General features: G+C 48.3%; 1 protein-coding gene across 1 annotated transcript in view; it reads right to left on the bottom strand.

Moving 5' to 3' along the window:
* Positions 1-4,159: 4,159 nt before the first annotated feature.
* Positions 4,160-24,519, bottom strand: part of LEMD2 (LEM domain nuclear envelope protein 2) — a 406,431-nt gene continuing 386,071 nt past the window's right edge. Inside the window, exon 9 of the mRNA XM_085651168.1 lies at positions 4,160-5,583. Within this exon, the coding sequence (XP_085507294.1) occupies positions 5,439-5,583 (145 nt within the window). The 3' untranslated portion in view covers positions 4,160-5,438. The remainder of the gene's footprint in view (positions 5,584-24,519) is intronic.

Raw genomic sequence — 24,519 nt, forward strand, 5'->3', positions numbered from 1 at the left:
CACTAAAGGGGGATGATACTGTTTGTGTCTTGTATGAAGATGCGGCCGCATCTGAGGTGTTCGTTTTGGAGCCTCCTCTGAAAAAGGAGCGACAAAAGGAAACTCTGGTAGGAGATTGAAGTACTCCCATAGACTTTGCTACTTTTTTCATTTTTGCAAGGGACTGATCAATTTGAGGGCCAAAGAGGTGTTCCTTATCAAAGGGTGCATTAAGAATGGTTTGTTGCACTTCTGGTTTGAAACCAGAAATTCTGAGACCTGCATGTCTCCTAAGCATAATGCTAGTGTTGATTCCTCTAGCCGCAGTATCTGCGGCAACTAATGCACATCTGATAGAGGAATTAGAAATAAGTTTCCCTTCCTGCACTATTTCTTTCCCCCTCTTTTTGTGACCTTCTGGAAGATATTTGAATAATTCTTCCATCTCATCCCAATGAGCTCTATTGTATCCGGACAACAGACCTTGTTTCTAGCTATATGCGAATGATTGGCTGATTGAGCAGCTACTCTTTTTCTTGATGTATCTATGAGCCTTGATTCTTTAACTGGAGGTGGTGCCTCCCTGACATTTGCGGATTTGCCCTCTTACTTGCATTAGAGACCACTAAGGAATCCAAAGGCAACTGATCCCTATTGAAAACTGGGCCCCGGCCGTGGTGGGGGGGGGAGGGGGGGTGGAAGTATATATATATTGTCCACCAAAGGTTTTAATAACTAACTGGGTCTTTAAAAATATCATTAGTATGCCTCAACATACCTTTAGGCATAGGCAACATTTGTGTTTTGTGTGTGTTTCCTGATGTTTCAAATAGGAAATCTTCTTCCAGTGCTTCTTTGTGTAAAGGAACTCTGTGGTAATTAGCTGCCCTCGCAATTAATTCCTGATATGCAGTATTATCATCAGGAGGGGAAGGTTCTACTGGATAAAGGTCAGGGTCTGTATCTTGAGGTGGATCTATGTTATAGTCATCCCATGGATCTGGTGGTGGCTGATAATTGTTGTCATCCTCTTCTATATCAGGATTTGTGTTAGGAGAACCTGATGGTATAATGTGTAGAGGATCTGTATCTGGTAAAATCGGTATTGGTGAAGAAGGTGGAGGGGTTTGGGGAATATGAATAGGACAAGCAGCTATGTCCTTTTTCTTCTTGAGAGGGATACTCTATTCAGTGTCTGCCTTCCTCTTTGAAGGTATTACTTGTTTGGCTGTTATGTGCCCAGTATCAGGATTTATGTGAATCCTCTTCTGTTTGGGATTTAGCTTTGCTTTCATTTTTTCCAAAATCGGCTCCAGTGGCTGTAAGGGAGAGTCGTTTTGGTTAGGTGCTTACATTTTTGGGGCTGAGCTGGATTTCTGTTTTCTCTTTCGATCCAAGAGGTTTGGGAACTGAAGGGGTCTCATCTCGGCTCGCGCTGAAAGGCTGGACTTGCTGTTTCGGTGCCAAGCCAGAAGGCAAGGCGTTTAAATCAGAGTCTCGGTGCCGACCATGGACTGCTGGCAGTAGCGGCCCAATAGCCTTTTGTTTTGTTGGAGCGGGTTTGGTGGGCAAAGGGGATTTGGTACTCAAGGCACCCTGTACAGCTGGAACATCGTGGGACTCTAGTTCGATCTCCAACTCCGAATCAGAGCCCTGGAGGGAGAAGGACTCTTCTGCTTCCGCTGCCATCTCTTCTTGTTCGATATCATCACCGAAGATATCAGGGTTGTCCTCGATACTTTGTCGTTGCATTTTTCTCCGTTGTGCCTGACGGTCCCACAGAGTCTTTTTGGATCGGAACGACAGACATGCGTCGCAGACTTCCTCTTTATGCTCTCGGGCGAGACAGAGGTTACAGAACTTATGTTGGTCGGTATGTGGATATTTGAAATGGCATCGAGGACAGAACTGAAATGACATCTGTTCCATCGGCGAAGTCTGGACGCTGGTTCTTTAAGTAGAAGCCGACTGAGGAAAGAGGTAGGCCCCAAGGGCGTGGTCAGAGTTTTTCGATGATATAAAGTTTTCATAAATTTCGACACAAAACGGTGGAAGACGCGATCGAAAACCGTTCCGATGAGGGTAGAATGAATTGTGCACCGAAGGGATCCCGATTGGCGGTTTTGAATCGTAGCGCTGCAATACACGTCTGAACACAATGGCAGAAAGAAAACAATCTAACAATGGAGTCAATGCCCATCTGTACTATCACCAAAAAGAGGAGTCACCTTACCTCATGACTGGAAAAGACTTCTTCGAAGAAAACAACTAGCTAACATCCGGACCCAACACTAGATGGCAAGAGTATGCAAAGCATGTGTATCTACAGCACACATGCCTCGAACATTAAATTTAGGTACTACTTGTACCCGAAATACTACTTCAATTTCCCCACGTTTCTACCTCAGTCTTTTCCTTAATGTCAAATGCGCTGCACTTCATCCGAGACATGGATACTCGCAAACATTTCCCCAGGGGCCAAAGAGTAGGGTATGTAGCATGCTTGAGGGCTGCATTGTTGGAAGCAGGATGTGGGTCTTGAGGAGTAACGTAGATGTAGGGTGAAGAGAAGCATATTCATGGTGTGGACAACAAACTGACCTTTCACAACTTCTGTCTGCCACCCACACTCTAACCTCATGCACCAAGAATTATAGAAAAAGTATTAAGTTTTGATGTAAAACATAAGAAGGACAGAGATTCTCATCCAGTGGCTGAATTGCACAATGTGAAACCAGAAAGCCTTGGATCAATTTCAGTTGCCCCACTTTACTAAATTATGTGATCATAGGCAATTATTTTATTTCACTTTGCCTCCATTTTCTTCGTTACCACTTAAGAGAGCCCTTTGAATTCATGAGTTCAGGATGTGTGCTGTACACTTGTGATTCATTTAATAAACTGTATTGTTGCTCTAATTATAATGAGAACCTAGACCACAAAGAAGGTGCACCTGACAAATGACGCCTCTTGCTTCACTAATGACATTGCTGTCAGGAGGGAGGGCATTAATGTTTCCAAGTTCATATTTGAAAATTATTACTTCTAATAAATGCACTGCAATACAGTGATTTAATCTTCTGTACTAAGGTGAAACGCTACTGCATGTTAATGAAAGACATTTTAAAAATTTGAAGAGAGTTTCCCAAATTTTTACATGTTTAATGCAAGATGTCTTTAAAAATGAAAGTGTTCCCTAAGAGAAGTTGTGCAGGACATCTTTTTTGCTTCTTTACTTTTATTTAAAGTGCAAATACACATGTGCCCAGCTTTCTTAATTTTCGTGCTCTGTTAAGTAGCTCACCAGGGCATGCGGCCCTGGGGCTATACTTTATGTATCCCTCTATCCCTGAACTAGGATTCCAAGCATGGGCTGGTAAAATAAGAATCACCAGTGTGCAACTGCAGGAGCACCCCAGTGGCTCCGAAAGCACATGTAGGTGCAAATATTTACCGGCACAGCCTTTCTCTAAAGGTCAGCATGTCTTTTTCATCCCAGCTTCCAATCTGAGCTAAACAAGCAATAGTGTCAAGTCATTAAATGCCTACCTAGACCTGCAGTCCATAGCGTTCGGTGCCCAGGCGGCATGAGCAACCACAGTTCTTTTTAGTTCATGGCAGGGACACGGGTTAGGTCCAAAAACATAGCACAGCTACAAGACAACAACACAAACAAAATCACCTTTAGGTGCTCAGCGTCTTTCTAACCATCTGTACACATTTTTCATGTACGTGAAATGAGACACAGGCCAGAATAAAATGTTTTGGCAATAAAGGCGCCATAGTGTTGAGTGAGCATGCCATGGATAGCCTTTAATTCTACACTCAACAATTACTAAACCAAACAATTACTAAATCCCATCTCATGCCCGATCACCCAGGACCATTCTAATCACCAAGAACTCACCATCACCAGCCTGTACTCATCTGACCTAGAAACTGGTTCCTGTCTCCCGTACCCATTGGCATAATGCAACAGCTGCCTAAAACTAGCAGCTGACTATCCACTTTGTCCAGGATCTCCATAATGCTTAGCCTGCATGGGCCGATGTTCAGCCATAGTATCATAGCCATACTGAGAATGAATATACTTTAGGAATTCAGCATTTTTCTCAATATTCTCCGTCATTGCAGATAAAGGAAGCAAAGTAATTATTTACTTAACATACAGACTCACGTATACATGAGAAAAAAATACACTTTTATTTGAGCAAAAGTTTTTAGAAAATGTCAAGCATTCAGAGTGGGAGAAGTGGAGCAAACGCTCTGAATTTCAGAGGAGACAGTCAAGGGTTATGCATGAACTACGTCACCCGGGCTTCAGATTTCAAAATCCACTTGCCGCAAGACTAGTTAACAGACAGCAGCCCAAATCTGGATAGCCATAACTTATGACAATTTAACTCGGAGAGTAGATTAGCTTTTCTGTCAGGCAAACAGGATTATGAAAAGGCCCTATTTATAGCAGCAGGAAAACCAACAATTTTAAGGTTGTGTGGTTTGCTTTTGCTTTGCAAATAGCCTATGTCCAAAACGTTTGCTGTTACTTTGCAAATAGCCTATGTGCAAAACTTATTAAAATGGCATTTCTTCACTGGAAATCTAAACCAAGAGGTGATTAAACCAAAACATTTCGAAAACGGATCTAATTTCAAGATCAACTAAAAGCTGTAAAATGTAATTGTTATATTGCATCTGGATAGTCATAATTTATGACAATTTAACTCGGAGAGTAGATTAGCTTTTCTTCTAGGACAGCACGATTGTCAGAAGGTCCTATTTATAGCTGCATGACACTGCCATTTTCAAGTACTGGGAAAACGGGTTCTTTAACATCTGTGCTTGTGCACTCGACAACATTTGACAAACAAAACCCCAACAAACTAAGGAAACATTCCCTAGACGTCTCTTTGGCATGGTAAGAGTTCCAAAGCTTCGGACATGCATTCAAAATCCCACACGACCCTTGTATTGGGCCCTACGAGCACCATTCTATCCAAAGGTACGATCTCCAGCAATGTCATTTTGCCTTCAATGCACTGTGCACCCAGCTCTAGGGCAGCCAGCTCTCTTACACCTACCATAGGCTGCCTTTTATGGAATTCACTAATCGATTTCCTGCATTTACAAAACTGCAGCAGGTCCACCCTGGGGGGAAAGTCAGGTGAAGTTCACACAGGTTTGTAGTCAGGTGCAGTTCACACAGGTTTGCAGTCAGTTGCAGTTCACATAGATTTGTTCTCATGAAGCAAGTTTACTGCTACTGCAGAGCATTCTCAATTTGGATTATTTTTTGCTGCTGCTGTTCCCACGTCAGAGCTTGCTTCATCACCTAATTTACCAACGCAAAATTAATTTCCTGACATAAATATGTGATATTAAGGCTGAGAAATCGCTGGCCACTTGATGTTCACAATCGGTGACGTGAGAAGCATGGCCTGCTGTCGCTGAGATGCTTTTCAGGAGTCAGAATATTTCGCAGAGCGAGTCCAACGCCAAACAAGCATATCCTCCCCTGCGATGCGGTGCGATTCTGTCCTGATCCGGGATTCATTAGCAGACAGAAAATCTACTGCTTTGTGCCAGACTGGCAACATTTGTTTCCTGCAACAAAAACAAGACCAATTATCTCCAGTAAATCAGAAAATAAACTGTGCATCTGTACATGGCAGTAAATCAATGAATGGGTTTTGACCTCAGCTTGTTTTCTGGGGATTGAATTATAGCCAGGCAATGAGCAATGAGACTACATCTTTCTCTATGGTTTATAAAATTCAGATGGGTTTCGAAATGAGGGTGCTGCAAACATCATTAGGCATTTCCAACTCAACTAGTGTCTGATCAAAGATGCGGGAGTGACACACAACCATAGGAATGTCTGTTCATCACTTGACTTTTATTCATATTAGTGATCATCATAAACATCTGCCAATGATATGGGACCAGAAAAATAAAATCTTTATAAAATGATTTTAAAGTAGATGGACATTTAAAGTGACTTGTGTTCTCAAATATAAATACAATTTGATTTAGTGAACGCAGACTAAAAAGCCCTTTTTAAGTCCTCTCACAAAAAGGAAGAATACAGCAGGATACGGAGATACATCAGCATCACCCAGATTAGGGTCCCATTTTGATATTACTTTACTGCAGTAACATTGCCCAAATGTAACAAGAGACTGTACAGTGCTAATTAAAAAGTTCTTTCTGCTTTATGGAGTAAGGATCCATGAACACTTCCTATGCCTTCTGTCAGATACCCAAAGCATATGGTCCCAAACTGACCATCATGAACTTACGCAGTCACCATCAAACATCCCCAAATCAATATTATATGCCAACATGCTCCCTGGAAATTATTAAAAGACACCCAAACATCAGTCATTCCATGACAAAAGTTCCACTACCATACAACATACACTTAAACACCCGCCAATCGTACACACACCCTCCTCCCCTCCCACCACGCTCCGACAGTCAGGCGCCCCACGCTCCGACAGTCAGGCGCCCCACGCTCCGACAGTCAGGCGTCCCACGCTCCGACAGTCAGGCGTCCCACGCTCCGACAGTCAGGCGTCCCACGCTCCGACAGTCAGGCGTCCCACGCTCCGACAGTCATGCGTCCCACGCTCCGACAGTCAGGCTTCCCACGCTCCGACAGTCAGGCGTCCCACGCTCGGACAGTCATGCGTCCAAAGCTCTGACAGTCATGCTCTCAGTCATGCACCCCACGCAAACAGTCATGCACCCCACATAACCACAGCCATGTACCCCACGCAGCCACAGTCATATCTCACACGCAACCAGTCAAGCTGGCTGGCTCTCGGCACACCCACAGCCAAGAAACCATCAGAACGAAGACAAAAGAGTTAAAAAGAAAGGAAAAATAAGGCAACATGGCCTTTTCCGTCTAGGCACCCAGAATCTGAAACAACAAATTTCTGTATCCAACAGCACTGACCATCCCTGCTCCAATTTAGGAAATTGTTGAAGAGGCATCCCTTTCAAGAACACAACATTACAAAATAGTAATAGTGCACTGGCTCCCAGAAACTAGCTACCCTCTAATCACTTGCTGGCAGTAACCTTCATTGCCTTTGACACTGTACAGTGCCCTACTGCCTATTGGCTAGGCTTGTGTTATAAAAATAACGAACAAGTTACTTACCTTCGGTAACTATGTATCTGTAAGAAACATTAGTTAGTTAGATTCCTCACCTTAGAATATCCCCAGGCGTCAGGCTGGATCTGGAAAGATTTTTTGTAGCAATACCCCTTGCGCGTCGCTAGGCGTCGTCTGCGGCTCCGCATACGTCGTTGGCGTCGTGCGCCGGAATGATGTCGTTGGAGTACTTAGACGCTGCTCTCGCGCGCGGACGTCAGTTTTTGTACATAGCTTTCCGCGCCAGGAATGCAGAGCCATGCAAGAGACAGACACTGGTGGCAAAAAGTCTAGGGCCCTGAACAGGATGACCTTAACCCTAGATGTTGGTTCGCAAAGCGGGGAGGATGGGTGGGTCGGTGAGGAATCTAACTAACTAATGTTTCTTACAGATACATCGTTACCGAAGGTAAGTAACTTGTTCATCTGAAAGAAACACGTTAGTTAGATTCCTCACCTTAGAATAGATACCCCAGCAATACCAACCCCGGTGGAGGGTCTGCGAACCAAGATCACACCAGAAAGTCCCGGAGAACAGAACGGCCAAAGAAGCCATCTCTCCGGACTTGGCTGTCCAGGCAATAGTGCTTGGCGAACGTGTGCAGTGAGGCCCACGTCACCGCCTGACAGATGTCCTGCAAGGGAACTCCCCGTCCCAGGGCAGTAGTCGCCGCCGTGGCCCGGGTGGAATGGGCTCTCAGCCCAACAGGAGGGTCCTTTTTCGCCAAGGAGTAACAAACTTTTATACACAAGACAACCCACGGTGAGATGGTCTGTTTGTGTACGGCTCTTCCCTTCTTAGCACCTACGTATCCAACAAAAAGTTGGTCGTCCACCCGGAACTGTCTGGTGCGGTCCAAATAAAAGGACAGCGCACGTTTTGGGTCCAGACGGTGGAGCCTCTCTTCCTCTTTCGAAGGAGGCAGAAAGAAGGTGGGCAAAGTGACCGATTGCCCGATGTGAAAGGGGGTCACCACTTTCGGAAGAAAAGAAGGACGAGTCCGGAGGACAACCTTGTCCGGATGAAGAGAAAGAAAGGGAGGCTTAGATGACAGAGCCTGGAGCTCACTCACCCGTCTAGCCGAGGTGATAGCAACCAGGAAAGCAGTCTTAAGAGTTAGAAGACTAAGTGGACAATTGTGAAGGGGTTCAAAGGGAGCGCACATCAGAAAGGTCAAGACAAGATTCAAATCCCACTGAGGCATTACGAAGGGGACAGGAGGAAACATGTGAGTAATGCCTTTAAGAAAGCGCAAAACAACAGGGGACTTGAAAAGAGAAGGCTGATCAGGAAGCCGTAAGAAAGCAGAGATTGCATAAAGATAACCTTTCAAGGTGCCCAGAGCAGAGCCCTGCTGGGCCAAAGAAAGAAGAAAGAGTAGAACCTCAGAAAGAGGGGCGGAAAGGGGATCCACAGCCTTTGCTGCGCACCATGCCACAAATTTGTTCCATCTGCAGGCGTATACCGATTTTGTGGAGGGACGCCTGGCTGCCAGAATCACATCACAGACTTCAGGAGGCAAGTCAAATGGCATCAACTGTCGCCGCTCAATCTCCACGCATGGAGGTGGAGACTGGACAGGTTCGGGTGGAGGACCGTCCCCTGCTGCTGCGACAAAAGGTCCTCCTGAAGAGGCAGTCGTATCGGAGGATCGATTGACATACTGAGTAGCTCGGGATACCAGTACCTTCGTGCCCAATCCGGAGCCACTAAGATGACTTGGGTCCGGTCGCGCCTGATCTTCTTCAGCACTCTGGGCAGAAGTGGTATAGGCGGAAAGGCGTACAACAGACCGCAACTCCACTCACGACGAAAAGCGTCTCTAAGCGAGTGCCGCCTTGGAAATTCCAACGCGCAGAACTGCTGACATTGCGCGTTCTCTTCGGTGGCGAATAGATCTAACCAAGGCTCTCCCCACTGCAGAAAGAGACCTTGCGCCACGTCCGAGTTCAGACGTTATTCGTGATCCATCATGCACCGGCGTCTGAGTTCGTCCGCTCTGGCGTTCAGAGAGCCCACCAGATGTTGAACCACCAGGATGATGCCCTGGTGTTCCAGCCATGTCCAGAGGCGCAGCCCTGTTTGTTTCAATACCACATGGCGGTGGTGTTGTCCGTGAACACCTGCACGACACTTCCCCGGACAGAGGGAAGGAAGGCTTTCAGTGCAAGCCGGATCGCTCTCAGCTCCAACAGGTTGATATGGAGTTGAGACTCCGCCGGAGACCAGAGACCTCTGATCTCCGCCTCTCCCATATGGCCCCCCCATCCCAGGAGGGACGCGTCCGTCACTACTACGTGCTCCGGTTGGGGTAGGGAGAGGCATCTGCCCCTGACCCAATCGCGGTCCGTGAGTCACCACTGCAACTGTTTCGCAGTGCCCTCCGAGATCAAGACATGGTTGGACAGGTTGCCTCGATGCTGGGCCCACTGAAGCTTCAGGTCCCACTGCAGAGCCCGAATTTGCCACCTGGCGTAATGCACCAACAGGATGCAGGAGGCCATCAGCCCCAGAAGCCGCAGCACCAACCTGATCGAAACCCAGGCTAGAGGCCGGAAGATGGGAATCAGAGCCTGAATATCCCAGACCCGCTGTTCCGGAGGATAAGCCCGGAACTGCGCCGAATCGAGAACTGCTCCGATAAAGAGGAGCTTCTGGGAGGGACTCAGGTGTGACTTTGGCACGTTGATGGAGAACCCCAGCAAATGCAGGAGGTCGGCCGTAGTCTGGAGGTGGGAGACGACTTGCTGGGGCGAGCCCGCCTTCAACAGCCAGTCGTCGAGATAGGGGAAGACTGGAACCCCTGATCTGCGCAGATGAGCTGCGACCACCGCCATCACTTTCGTGAACACCCGAGGGGCACTGGTGAGGCCAAAGGGGAGCACAGTGAACTGAAAGTGTTCCTGACCCACCATGAACCGCAGGTAACGCCGGTGGGCCGGCAGGACGGGGATGTGAAAATAGGCGTCCTGCAAGTCCAACGCTACCATCCAGTCTCCAGGGTCGAGGGCAGCCAGAACCTGAGCTAAAGTTAGCATCTTGAACCGTTCCTTCCGGAGGAAGGCGTTGACGCTCCTGAGGTCCAAGATAGGGCGTAGGCCCCCTTTACCCTTCTTGGGAACCAGAAAGTAGTGGGAATAGCAACCACGGCCTACTTCTGCACCAGGAACGCGCTCGACGGCCTCTTTGGCCAAGAGGGCCGTAACTTCCTTCCGCAGAAGATTCAAGTGATCCTCCGATATACAGTGGCATGGCTGGAGGGGTCGTCTCGAAGGGGAAGGAGTAGCCCCTTCGGACGATTTGCAGCACCCACCTGTCCGAAGTGATGGATCGCCAGTGGAGCAGGTGATGGCGAACTCTGCCGCCCACTGGCGTGGAATGGGCCTGAAAGCTCGGACTAGGAGGACTTTGAAGCGGATGCTGCCGGGGTGGATGTGGACTGACCGGCACGTTGTCTCCTGTACCGCCACGGCGGAATCCACGTCCGCGTGCAGGTTGGGTCTGCGGACGGTGGCTAGGCGGACGGGAGGAGGCGCCCCTTCCTTGGCCACGAAAGGTGGAAGTTTGCGGCCGTAGGGCCGAGAGACCCAAGGACCCGGCCGTAGCCGGGAGTCCTTAAAACGAGCCAGCGCACTATCCGCCTTCTCACCAAAAAGGCGAATGCCATCAAAGGGCATATCCATGAGGGAACTCTGGACATCCCCCGAAAAAGACGTGTACCGCAGCCAGGCGTGGCGCCGGAGCGCCACCGTAGTGGAAATCGTCCTACCCAGCGAGTCCGTGGTGTCTAGTCCACACCGTATGGCATGTCGTGCTGCATCTCGCCCATCAGCAAGCGCCTGGGAGAGACGTGTCCGGGCCTCCTCCGGACACAGGGGCAGCAGTCCTCCACCGTATCCCACAGAGAGTGGGAGAAACGGTCCAAGAGGCAAGCGGTGTTCAAAAACCGCAGGCCCAAACTCAGGGAAGAGAACGGTTTCTTTCCAAACTGTTCTAGCCGCTTGGATTCCCGATCCGGACGGGAAGGAGGATTGGGAAGTGGAGGCCTGGATAACCAGACTCTCGGGGTGGGGTGTTGGGACAGGAAACTGGGGTTGCCCGGAACAGGGTGGTGGCGCCGGGCCACGTTCCGATCCACAGGAGGAACTGTGGAGGGCTTGGACCAAGTGCCCTGCAGAACATCTATGAGGGCCTCATTGAACTGCAGCAGAGGCTCAGTGGAGCTTGCTGACGGTTGAAGCACGTCTGTGAGGACGTTAGTCCTCACGGCCACAGCAGGCAGCTCGAGCCCCAGGGCTGCGGCCGCCTTGCGCAGCACCACTGAAAAAGCTGCATCTTCCTCCGAGGCCACAGTCGGAGGAGAGATGAAACCAGCGTCCGGGGAAGTGTCCAGACCACTGGCATCCCCCAGTTCGTCTGCCCAGTCCTGTGAAAGTTGGCCCTGTTTGGCCATAGGGTCCTCAGACCCCTCCCAGTCGCCCCCGTCATCCGATTCCTGATAAACAGGAGGAATGATCGGAGCCGGGCGGTAGATGAAACGCTCATCCATCGGCGTCAGGTGCGGCGTCAAGCCGTGCCGCACCGGCGCCGGACAGGGGCTAAACCGGGGAACGGCATCGGCCGGAGACGACGCCGGGGGCGGAACCGGTGTCGGCGCAGGAGGCGTCGTGAGGTCGACCGGCGCCGGCAGAGATCCAGGCCAGCGCCGGGGTCGACGGCACGCGAGGTTGCCCAGTCGAGCCCGTGGGGCCCGAAGGTGCGCCGGCAGGCGTCGACGGCGGAGCCAGGCACCTCATGGCCGAGAGGAAGGCACTGACCTCCGCCGGAGTCGCGTCAGTCCCAGGGACCGGCGGGTATGGGGACGGACGCGGCTCCTGCGGTTCCGACAGAGCCACGGGGGTGGGACCACCCTGACCCTCAGCCGAGTCGCGCGACCGGCGAGGGGAGTCCAAAGAGCGGTGTCGCCTCTTGGACTTCTTAGATCGCTTCGACTTACCCGAAGACTTTGAGCCCGACGAGCGATGATGGTGACTGCGGCTCCGTGACCGGTCCTTGGACCTCCTCCTGGACCGGGACCGTGAGCGGCGCGGAGCCGAGTGCCGAAGCTCGAGAAGCTTACGGGACCGCTCCCGCATAGCCTTCGAGGTCAAGGTCTGACAATCTGGGCACAACTCCGCGTCGTGGTCGGCCCCCAGGCAGTAAAGGCACCGGCGATGGTGGTCCGTCACCGACATCAGTCGATGACAGGAGTCACAGGCTTTAAACCCGGGCATCCTACCGGCACCAGAGTTGAGTCGACAGAAGACCAAAAAGAGTCAAAAAAGTTTAGTCAAAAATTGACTGAGGGGTAAGCTCTTCCCGGATCGGCGCTGTCTGGCGCGGAAAAAAGAAGAACTGACGTCACCGCGCGAGGCGGCGTCTAAGTACTCCGACGACGTCATTCCGGCGCACGACGCCAACGACGGATGCGGAGCCGCAGACAACGCCTAGCGACGCGCAAGGGGTATTGCTACAAAAAATCTTTCTGGATCCAGCCTGACGCCTGGGGATATTCTAAGGCGAGGAATCTAAATAACGTGTTTCTTTCAGATACATACATACAGACATGTTAGAGGTTTACAGTATATGTTGCTGCGAGTTGAGCAATTTCTTATAGTGCAGATTAAGATACTATATTGGCTATTTTAGTGCCCAGTGTTTTTTTTGGTCCCGATTTCTATTTATTTATTCGGTGTTTTATAGAACGCTACCAAGACCCTTTGGGGTGACAAAGCACTTTACAAGTAATGCACAACACAAGCATGCATAACTGGTAAAGAGAGAGAATAAGAACACTAAGTCCAACAGGACCCATGCACATTCTGGCCTCTACATTTTTTAGATCGTGACAGAACGGAGTGAAGAATGTCAGAAAGACGTGGGAAAGAAATCACGGTGAAAGGGCGAGGTGTAACAAGAAGCAACGACCAAATAGGCAGGGAAGACATTTTAAAACATTTGTGTGTTATTACTGTAGATGTAATTTATTATTTCTACATTAGATAGCGATTTTGTTGGTAAATATGAGATGTCATTGATCAGAATGTTTGCTGGGGATGGGAATTGAGGCTGAGATCAAACAGAAGGGGTGGGAGTATAGGTGAAGGTAATGTACTTAAACTTTGCCTTTTAGGACTGTTTTGGTGTCGCATAGGTCAACTCTAATTTCCCTTTGGTATAATATATATATATATATATATATATATATATATATATATATATCTCCACAAAAAATGCCCCTGCATTTAGGACGCAACTCACACAGCGAGTGATTGACACAATCATTTAATAAAAGAAACCGGCATTTCATACCGATCGTTTTCAGTCCGTGCCTGACGCGTTTCAGTCTCTTCTTACTCCTTTTTCAAAGGCATGCTCAGTGCACCATGATATCTGGCTCCCAATGTTCCATCCGTGCTTTCACTTTTATGGGCCTCTGGTGTGCCTGCCTATTGCTGTAAAAGGAGTAAAAAAAACTCTGAAAAGCGTCAGGCACGGACTGAAAACGATCGGTATGAAATGCCGGTTTCTTTTATTAAATGATTGTGTCAATCACTCGCTGTGTGAGTTGCGTCCTAAATGCAGGGGCATTTTGTGGAGATATATATATATATATATATATATATATATATATATATGTATTTTAAATAAGCAATGTATCTAAAGAATTTTAAACACAGAACAATTCTAAAACTCGGCGATACTCCTCGCAAGCCACTACTTCTGTGAGCAGAATGTAAAACATAACTATTTTTCTCCAACAACCTCTTGCAGGATGAAAGATTTTTTTTAAACTACTAAAGTTTTCCCATTAAGTTAAAATTACATACAGACATAAGCTTACTAATTCTGTATCTGCTTCGCTCAAGGCACATCTATCTACAATAATGGATGGATTGTGGTTTAAGTCAATCAACTCTTTTTACACTCCATCTTTCTCCAGTCCAGGTGTTCAGACTCAATTGAACAGCAGGTTTCACTAACGCTATATCATACCAATATTCCCCTCTCTCACCACGTTCAATATACGTTCTGTAAGAAAATGTATCTATTTGTATGGTCACCCCCAAGTGTTTTGACTGATGCTGCTGGCCGTACACTCAGGCCTGCTAACCGGACCTCAGTGCCAGTGTCCTGACCCTAAAGTGTACGTCAAATTGGATGCACCCAATTGGAATGGTTTAACTTACCTGTACGTCCTTAGTAATGGTACCCTGGGCATGTACGTTAGAGGGGTACCCCAGGTTTGGCAGCACCCATTGTGCCACATTGGAGGTCCCCAAAGTAAAACAGTTCCCACAATCCACCACTGCAGACTGGTAGAGCAGTCAATGCACCACTTCCCCATGACACTTGTGTAAGTCACCCCTCTGGCAGGCTTCCGAACCCTTAATGAGGGTGTAATATATGACACTTGCAAGACGTGTACTTTGCATACTCTGACTGTAAAACACGCAAAACTGCAGTTTTTACTGTGGTAAACGTAGTCACCCAACTGGCGAGCACAGGATAACATGATGACCCCCTCAGCTGTGCTTACATGCCGATAGCCTCAACTGTGCTAACTAGTATCAAACAGCTCATTACATTAAGCCCGACTTTTATCTCAAGTTGAAATTAATATGACTTGTTGCAGTTTACAGCTTTAGCAATGCTGCCTTGTGTCTTTAAAACTTCTGTGCCTTACTGGACACACGTGGAGCCGCTCCACGAGACAGCTTTCTGCCCTCCTGGAGAGACATTTCAACGACTCCCAGGATGGAGAACAAGGAGGGATTTTAGGCCAGGGAGATGTCATCTCCCACCTGCAGGAAGCCACTTGGGTGTTAGCCCCAAAAGGTAGGCTTCGAACGGGAAGCCGCATATAAAGGGCAGATGTGTAACTCCAGGGAGGAAGGTTGCCCTATTGTTCAGGTAGTCAGGCTGGCACATAAAGCAGAGAGGGAAACAAGTTGCCTACCGGTTTTTCCATGGGTGTGTAGCCCTGATGTAGCCACACCCAGGGGGTGGACTAGGGAGGTCTGAACACGGAGAGAGAGAGGTCTTGCATCTTGGCAGTGGGCAGAAAGGTGCATCCTGGGATAGCCAAATGCCACACTCCACAAAAGTGGTCATCAGGTGGGAGGGAAAACAATTGCATCCTGCCCTGAGGGCACTTTCTGAGCATAAACGGGGCACCTCTGGCATCAAGACCTCAGATCTCAACTGACTTGGAAGAAGGCCTGAAGAAGTACTGCCCTGCTGCATTAACGGACCAGCAAAGAGAGGCTGCACTGTCAGAAACTGCACCTGCTGGGAGTAAGGGACTGTGCCTGCGGTGTCCTGCTCAAGGAGAAGCTGTCTCCAGAGCTCAGTCAAGCCAACAGAACTCCAAGGGCTAGCTGACTGCCCCACCCTGTTCACAGCACAGGGGCACAACAGCAGAAGAAGCGTGCTGGGGCAAGTTGGTAGGTTAAAGTCTTCAGGCCGTTACCACCACTGCCGTTCACCACAGAGGACTAAGACCCGATGCACAGAGTTGCATCAGAGTTTGCGGAGCCCGAGAGTGCTGTTGAGGAGTTGCTAGGACCCTCAGAAAGCAAGTTATTGTCCCAGGAAGGATTGGCTTGTGAACGCGACAACAGGTGACTGGTAGTCCAGTGGCGCCTGGACTTTGGCCGGACCAGAGAGGACTTTATGAGACGTTGACCGTGCAACCAGGATACATTCACCATTTTCGTGCACAGAGGAATCCCTGTAGGAAGATCCTTGTTGACCAAGTTGCATTCACAGCATCCTCAGAGCATCTTCAGCATCCTTTATTCCTGGCATCAGGGCCACTCCACATGAATACATTGAAACACGGATATAGTGCATGGAACTGCTGAAAGACTGCTTCTTCTGTGGAGGTAACTGCTCTAGGGTCCTTTGGCTACCTGCTGGTGTCGGTCATCCCAAGTACTTCTAACTGACCACATCGAAATGTACCGACGCTTTCTTTGAAAAAGTTTCCAAGTGTCCAATTTGTTGACTTTGCCAAAGCTTGTTCGCATTTGAATAAAATTACTCTGATTTATTTTTGTTTATAAAATCTATATCTCCGGAACCCTCCGGTGGATAGTGTTCTTTCTAGTGTCTAAATTCTTGTAAAAATACAGTATTTTTATAAATTGTTATTGGATTTCTTTAGTGTTGCCGATTTCTTCTTCAATTGCTTTGGAACTGTTTAAATGCTTAACTCTTGTTCCTCTGTGTAAGCTTTGCTGCTTAGTGCCAGAGCTGCCCAGGGTTGAGCTGGGGGTTTTACTGACCAAACCAGGGCTCGAAAGTCTAGTAATTCGAAAAATCGACTCGACCTAACTGTAATGTACTTGACCTCTGTCTCAAAGCTGAGCAAATATGACAAGATAACAAGATTTAAAGGCATCTTTATTGCTCATTAACTTTGTGAGTAACAAAGATGCCGTTTAGATATTCACATCTTTGGCCGCTGACTGAGGTTTTAAACTTGTAAACTGTTGTTATTGCTCGTTTTTTTAGGTATTATACGCCCCCTCACACATCCTGCACCAGTTGCGCTAATTTGCACTTAACTTTACAGACATCTGGGGGTTAGTAAGGACTGGTGTTTATCTTCTTTTTAACTAAGTGCTGGTATTCTTTTCACTACGCCGCTCTCCGGTCCACCACGGCTTCAGTGTGCCGATTGTGAGGAGGGAGCGGATGTAGTAGGGCAGCCTGCAAGGTTTGATTGCCGCCATTTTGAGCGGTCGACGCTCTAGTCTTTTTTTGTATTCGTAATAGAGCCTACGTTGCTCTAGTACTTAACCTGCTCTCTTTTAAGATTACTGTCAATCCTACATACTCTTAACGGAATGCTGTTTATCGACCTCCCGAACCTAGGGACAATTTTTTACATACTTTGGGGCAATTACTCAAATATAAAGTCAACTCCCAAGATTATACTATTCTTGGGGACTTTAACGTTCATCTAGATAATCAGCTAAACAAGGATTCGATTGCCCTCATGGACCTATTAACCAGTGTAGGTCTAGAACAGATTACAGAAGGCCCCATCCATAGAGCTGGTCACCTCCTAGACGCTGTCTTTTCAGATTGTCCTTTTCTTGAATTAAAAAACATCCTGCAGCTCCTCTAGTCAAGACCATGCAGCAGTTATGCTAACTCTCACCTTGCCTGCCACAGATGGCAATAGACCTCCTCCTACTAGAAGTCTTAGGGGCTATCTATGATATCGCCTGGATAAAACTACGTTCAACTCTCAACTAGGCTTGAGCAGACCCATCCTATCCCAAGATCCGGAGACAGCCTCCTTAGACTATCATAACTGGATTGGGTCAGCAGTCCATGCAACCATTCTTCAAAAAAGCAGGGAAAATTACAAGGACGGCCCCAACCGAACCCAGGTTTTCAGAAGATCTTAGACTTCTTCTTAAGAGGCGCTGCAGTAGACAAGAAAGGCGCTGGAGACACTCATATGATACAAAGGAAAAAGAACAATATAAGGAACTATTTACCCACTACAAAGGCACGATCCATAACACCATGATCAACTACTTCTCGGAGAAGGTTGAAAAAGCAAAGAATAACTCCAGAGAATTGTTTATTACAGTTCAAAAACAAAGCAGAGTACAAGAAGCTAGACAGAATATACCTGACCAAGCCTTTTGAAATACCTTAGCGTCCACCTTTTGTAGTAATAATCTCCCATCCTCACTCTTTTCATTTGGCTGCAGAACAAATGGGTCTCTATGACCCCAACATTCCTTACTCCTCACATCTCTGAGTTTCCGCCCATAACAAGTGAGCAAGTCATCAAATGTATTTCCATCACCAATTCTGGTTCTCCATTGGCCCCGCGCCCCACCAAGATTATTCACTCCGTGACAGAGTTAATTGCGTGTCATCTTACTGAGCTATACAACCTTGTCTTTAAAACTGGAATTTTGCCTAAAATGTGGAAAAAGGCTTCAATTTTACCACTTTAAAAGAAACTATACCTGGAGAATCTGATCCAGGCACCTTTCGTCCAATTGCTCGACTGCCTCAACCAGCAAAACTCCTGGAAAAATATATGAATAAAGTATTGGCCTCTTTTATCATCCATAATCACATTCTGGACCCTTCACAGTATGGTTTCCAGAGTGATCATAGCACTGAGCTTGCTCTGATCACAGCTTCAGAAGAAATCAGGCGCTCTGTAGATAACGGGGGCATGGCGACCTTGATATTACTGGATCTTTCGGCTGCGTTTGATACAGTAGATCATAACCTTCTACTACATCGCCTACATGAAATAGGTATAGCATGCCCTGCTCTATCTCTTTTTAAATCCTTCCTTACGGACCGGGAACAATTTGTGGAAGTGGACATCCTCAGGTCCCAGAGTTTTAAACTTCCATGTGGGGTCCCTCAGGGCTCATCCCTAAGCCCAATTCTCTTTAATATATATGTGGTTCCCCTGGCTAGACTGATCAAATCCCATGTCATGATGTCATATGCAGACGACACCCAGATCATAGTTTTCATCTCAAACAATACTGGGGACACTGCTCACAACTTTCATGCCTGCATGCGACAGGTGAGCAGCTGGATGTCGGAGAACTGCCTTAAGTTGAACTCTAATAAGACTGAGGTTCTCCTTTTTGGCAGAGATCCAGCCATATGGTCCTAGGATTGGTGGCCCTCAGAGCTGGGCCCCCTCCCTACCCCTGCCACTAGGCAAAGAATCTGGGAGTCATTTTTGACATCACCCTGTCCTTCTCCCATCATGTGAAAGCGATCACTTCATCTACCTGCTATACATTGAAGATTCTGAGGAAGATTTTTCCTTACATACCGCCACACCTACAGATAACGGTGGTTTCTGCATTAGTCTTGTCAAGGATTGACTACTGGAATGGCCTTCTGATCGATATAAATAAATCACTTCTTGTGAAATTGCAGGTTTTACAGAACTCTGCTGCCCGTTTGCTCTTTGGTATCCCAAAATATTCATCGGCCACGCTGGCCCTCAAAGCTCTACATTGGCTTCCAGTGGAAAAGCGGATTCATTTTAAAGCCCTCTGCATTGCCTTTAAGGTGATGCATTATCAGGGACCCGCTTACCTGATTGACCATATCCGCTGGTATACCCAGATTTGAAATTTGAGATCCTCTTCACACGTTAGTGGAGGTCCCCAAATCTCATTTATCAAGCTGGGGTGGTAAAAGCTTCTTAAACATCACAACCAGACTCTGGAATAGGCTGCCTTACAAACTTAAAAACTCGAACTTGATGTTTTTAAGGAAGGGCCTGAAGACCTGGTTATTTACTGCATAATTTCTGAATTTTCAAACTATAGCCTTTAATTTAATCTCAGTGATGCCCTATGTTGGTTGACAAGCACCTAGACGCCACAGGGTATTAGCTGTGCTATACAAATAAATAAGTAAATAAATAAATAAAATCTTGTTACATTTGAGACAGGGGTCAAAAGTCAGTTTGTCTTCCTACTCACCAGAAAGGGCAAGTAGGCCCTAAAAATAGCTTGTCTTGATTAATTCTGGCTCACCATAGCGAGTGGATTTTTCTAGCCTTTCAAACCGACTGAACCTGAAGGGGTTGGTAAGTGTATTACGCTGCGAGGCTGCACAGCCACACCATATAATACACCCACTTTCCTCACATGGACCAGGTCTTCATCCTAGACTCTGATTTCTACACCTAAAACCCTGCCGGTAAGTCAGAAGGAAATGGTACTCGCCTGTAATCCTAGTTCTCCTCCAAGGTGACCCTGAAGCAGCAAAAAAGCCAGACCTCTCCTCCTCTCCCCCCCCCTCCCCCCTCCAGAAGTAGCCACCTTGCCCCCCGACATTCCCTGGGGATGATGGTGCAACGGCCCTCGGCTAACCTCTTCGACAAACTCAAAGAGGACATGACCTCACTCCAGGAAGGGATAGCCTCAGAAATCAAAAATCTAAGTGGGAAGTGGTGGAGCCTTTTCTATGCGTGGCAACCCTAGAAACCGACGGGGATGGCAGCGGTATGGAATTCCTATAGCCTGACTAACAGGACATATTGTTTGAGGTCAAGGACAAGTTTTCATGTGGCAGCACAAACCGTTTGGCTAACGTTTAACAGTCAATATTTATCAAAGGAGGAAAATAGAAGCATCTGGGGATCCCACTCAGCTTCCAGGTATATTGCGAAAAAATCAAAAGAAAGAGTGGGGCGTGTGATTTGGAGGGATCTCAATGAAAAAATCTGTAGAATCCTCAACAGCTATTTTCTGCCAGTGGTATATGCTTTGCCATTGACGTACTAATAGTTAATATCATCATCATTGGGTCTTGTTACCTCCACCAGGAGGTAATCCCCTGTGATTCGCGAGGTTAGGTGGTTACTCATTTTTGTTGTGGACTTTCTGCATCCGATATTGCGCTCACAGATGAGTTTTTATCTTTCTGCAAATCATTCCAATGTAACGCAGATTACAGGGACAAGTGATCATGTACACAATGTGGGAGCGGTTACAGTTGGTATGTTTCCTTAATTTCTATTTGAGATTAGTATCTAGATCGAGTGTTTTTGTTGCTATAGTCAAATGGCATACCAAACAATTTCCGTAGGGATAGTGGCCTACTATAGAGGGGAGGCCCCATCCTGCGGTAATAGTGTCCGGTTTTGTTTCTCCTCTCTTTGGAAGAGTATGGACTAGCATATCTTTTATGCTTTTCTGTTTCTTATAGGAAAACCTTGGTTTTGGCCAATTAAACAAGCCTGTATTGCTAATGCTGCGGTTTCATGATTAGTTTCTTCACACTATTAGATGTGGAACTGACTGTCGTTACACAGGTCAAAAGATCCTGATTTTCTATCTTTGGTATGTCCTGTAGTAAGATGTCTCTATGCTGGTTTTGTACGCGTTTGTAGCAATTGTATACAATGAGTGTTGGATAGTTTCTGGACTCCAGTTCGTTGGTTCGTGCTCTGGCCTGTTCCTTGAAGTGGCAATTGCGTTTCAGGCGCAAATATTGACTGTAAGGTAGGTTCTCCTTGAGGGGACGTGGATGAAAACTTTCAAATAGAAGCAGATTGTTTTTATCTGTTGGCTTATGGTAAGTTTTTGTGCATAGGTTATTGTTTTCCACAAAGATGGTAATATCCAGAAACGAGAGGGTAATCTAACTTACACTGCTGGTGAAATTGAGATACCTAACCAGCGTGTTAATCCAGGTAAGAAATTGTTGTGCAGTCTCTTCGGTGCCTTTCCACACAATCAAGATGGCGTCAAAAAATCTTTTCCATAATGTAATACGTTCTGTGAAGGGGAGTATATAGGACATATTTTTCTTCAAAGTTACTCACATACAGGCAACAAGACTTGGGGCCAATGCACTGCCCATAGAAGGCCTGTGGACTTGTAGATAGATTGTTTCATTATATTTGAAATGGTTCTCTGTTAGGGCCAGTCTGCAACATTCCATAATGAAATGTCGGGGTGTCTGGAATTTCCAGTTCGTTTTGAAAAGTATTTGTTCAATCGTAGAGAGGCAGTCTGATCGGAGGATCGATGGCCATGTGCAGAAGCTCGGGATGTCAGACTCTTCGCGCCCAGTCCGGGGTCACAAGAATGACTTGGGCCCGGTCGCGCTTGATCTTCAGCACTCTGGGCAGAAGTGGTATAGGCGGAAAGGCGTATAGAAGACCTCAACTCCAGTCGCGATGAAAAGCGTCGCTTAGCGAGTGCCAGCTTGGAAATTTCAAAGCTCAGAACTGCTGACATTGAGCATTCACTTCGGAAGCGAACAGATCTAACCAAGGCTCTACCCACTGCTGAAAGAGACCTTGCACCACCTCAGAGTGAAGACGCCATTCGTGATCCATCATGCACCGGCGGCTGAGTTCGTCCTCCCTGCCGTTCAGAGAACGTGAAAGGTGTTGAACCACCAGGGACATGCTCTGCCAGCCACTTCCAGAGACGAAGTGCCTCCTGGCATAGCGTCCACAACCCCACCCCGCACCGTGTGTTGCAGTACCACATGGCGGCGGAGTTGTCTGTGAACACCTACACTACTCTCACTTTGACAGAAGGAAGGAATGCCTTCAGTGCAAGAAAGATCGCCCGAAGCTCCAGAAGGTTGATGTGGAGCCCGGACTCTGCCGGAGACCAGAGGCCTCTGATCTCCGCCCCCCCCATGTGGCCGCCCCACTCCAGAAGTGATGCATCTGTCACCACTGTGAACTCTGGTTGGAGAAGGGAGAGGGACCTGCTGTTGACCCAATCCTGGTTCGTTAGCCACCTCTGCAATTGGTGTGCAGTGCCCTCCGGGATCTGGATATGATCTGAAAGATTCCCCGATGCTGTGCCCACTGGAACCTCAGGTCCCACTGCAGAGTCCGCATATGCCACCTGGTATAGTCCACCAGCAGGATGCAGGAGGCCAGTAGCCTCAGGGTCAGTCTGACCGAAAACCGGGATAGAGGCTGAAAGATCAGAATCATAACCCGAATATCCCGGACTTGCTGCTCTGGAGGTTAAGCCCGAAACTGCGCTGTGTCCAGAACCGCTCTGATAAAAACAAGCTCCTGAGAGGGAATCAGGTGTGACTTTGCACATTGATGGAGAACCCCAGCAAATGCAGGAGATCGGCCGTGGTCTGGAGGTGGGAGACGACAGCCTGGGACGAGCCCGCCTTCAACAGCCAGTCGTTGAGATAGGGAAAGACTGAGACCCCTGATCTGCGCAGATGAGCTGCGACCACCGCCACCCGAGGGGCGCTGGTAAGGCCAAAGGGGAGCACGGTAAACCGAAGGTGCTCGTGGCCTACAGTGAACCTTAGGTAACGCCAATGGGCCGACAGGACGGGGATGTGAAAGTAAGTATCCTGCAAGTCCAAAGCTACCATTCAGTCTCCAGGGTCGAGAGCAGACAGGACTTGAGCCAGTGTCACCATTCTGAACTTCTCCTTCCAGAGGAAGCGGATGGGGTTCCTGAGATCCAAGATAGGACGCAGGCCCTTGTCCTTCTTGGGCACCAGAAAGTAGTGGGAATAACAGCCACGGCCTACTTCTGGGACAGGAACTCGCTTGATGGCTCCCTTGGCCAAGAGAGCCGTAACTTCCTGTTGGAGAAGGGCCAAATGATCCTACGACATGTGATGGAATTGAGGTGGCATGGATGGAGGAGTAGTCTCGAAGGGGAGGGAGGAGCCCCTTTAGACTATCTGCAAAACCCACCTGTCCAACGTGATGTTGAGCCAGTGGGGGAGGTGATGGCGAATCCTGCTGCCCACTGCCGAATGGCGGCCCTGAAAGGTCGGACTAGGAGGGCTTGGAGGCTGCTACAGAGGGGGTGCAGGTGGACTGGCTGCCCGCTGGCTCCCAGACCCACGAAGGTAGGTCCCACATCCCCGGCCGCAACAGAGGCTAGACAGCTTGCACAGGCCTGTGGCCTTGGACGGAACGTGGCGGGGCACCCCTTCCGTAGCCATGAAAGGGGCGAAAAGCAGACTGTGTGGGGCAAGAGGTAGAAGTGAGGCCCAGGGACCTGGCCATTGCCCTGGAGTTCTTAAAGCGCTTGAGCGCTTTGTCTGCTTTGACACCAAACAAGCAACAGCCATCAAAGGGCATGTCCAAAAGCGTAGCTTGGAAAAAACCTGAAAAGCCAGTGGACCTCAGCCAGGCGTAGTGTCTCAGGGCTACTGACGTTGAAATCGTCCTGCCCAGCGAGTCGGCAGTGTCCAGCCCACATCGTATGGCGAAATTCGCTGTGTCTCTCACTTCGGCAACTGCACAAGACAGCACGGCCCGGGCCTCCTCCGGGCACTGTGGCAGAACCTGAACGACCGTGTCCCACACAGAGTGGAAGTAACGGCCCAAGAGACATGCGGTGTTCACTGACCGCAGTCCTAAGCTGGAGGAAGAAAACATTTCCTTCCCAATGTTGTCCCAACTTCGTGGATTCCCTATCAGGTGGTGCGGTAGGGAATGCGCCCTTGGAAGTAGAGGCTTGGACCACCAAGCTCTCAGGGGTGGGGTGTTGGGAGAGGTAAATGGGGTTGCCCGGGGCCAGGCGGTGGCATCGGGCAATCATCCTATCCATAGGAGCCCCTGAGTTGGGCCAAGGATGTCTGTGAGGAGGCCGCTGCCGGGTTGAAGCACTTCGGTCAGGGGGTTAGTCCTGACCGCCACCGTCGGAAGCTCAAGGTTTAAGGCCCCAGCCGCCTTACGCGACACCACTGCGTATGATGCACCCTCCTCCGAAGCCATGGTAGGGGGAGATAGTATGCCAAGTGGCCTGGGGAGGTGTCCAGACCACTGGCCTCACCCAACTCCTCTCTCCAGTCAGGTTCT

The sequence above is a fragment of the Triturus cristatus genome, chromosome 1_1 (assembly GCF_964204655.1).
Source record: "Triturus cristatus chromosome 1_1, aTriCri1.1, whole genome shotgun sequence".
In the NCBI taxonomy this organism is placed as follows: Eukaryota; Metazoa; Chordata; class Amphibia; order Caudata; family Salamandridae; genus Triturus; species Triturus cristatus.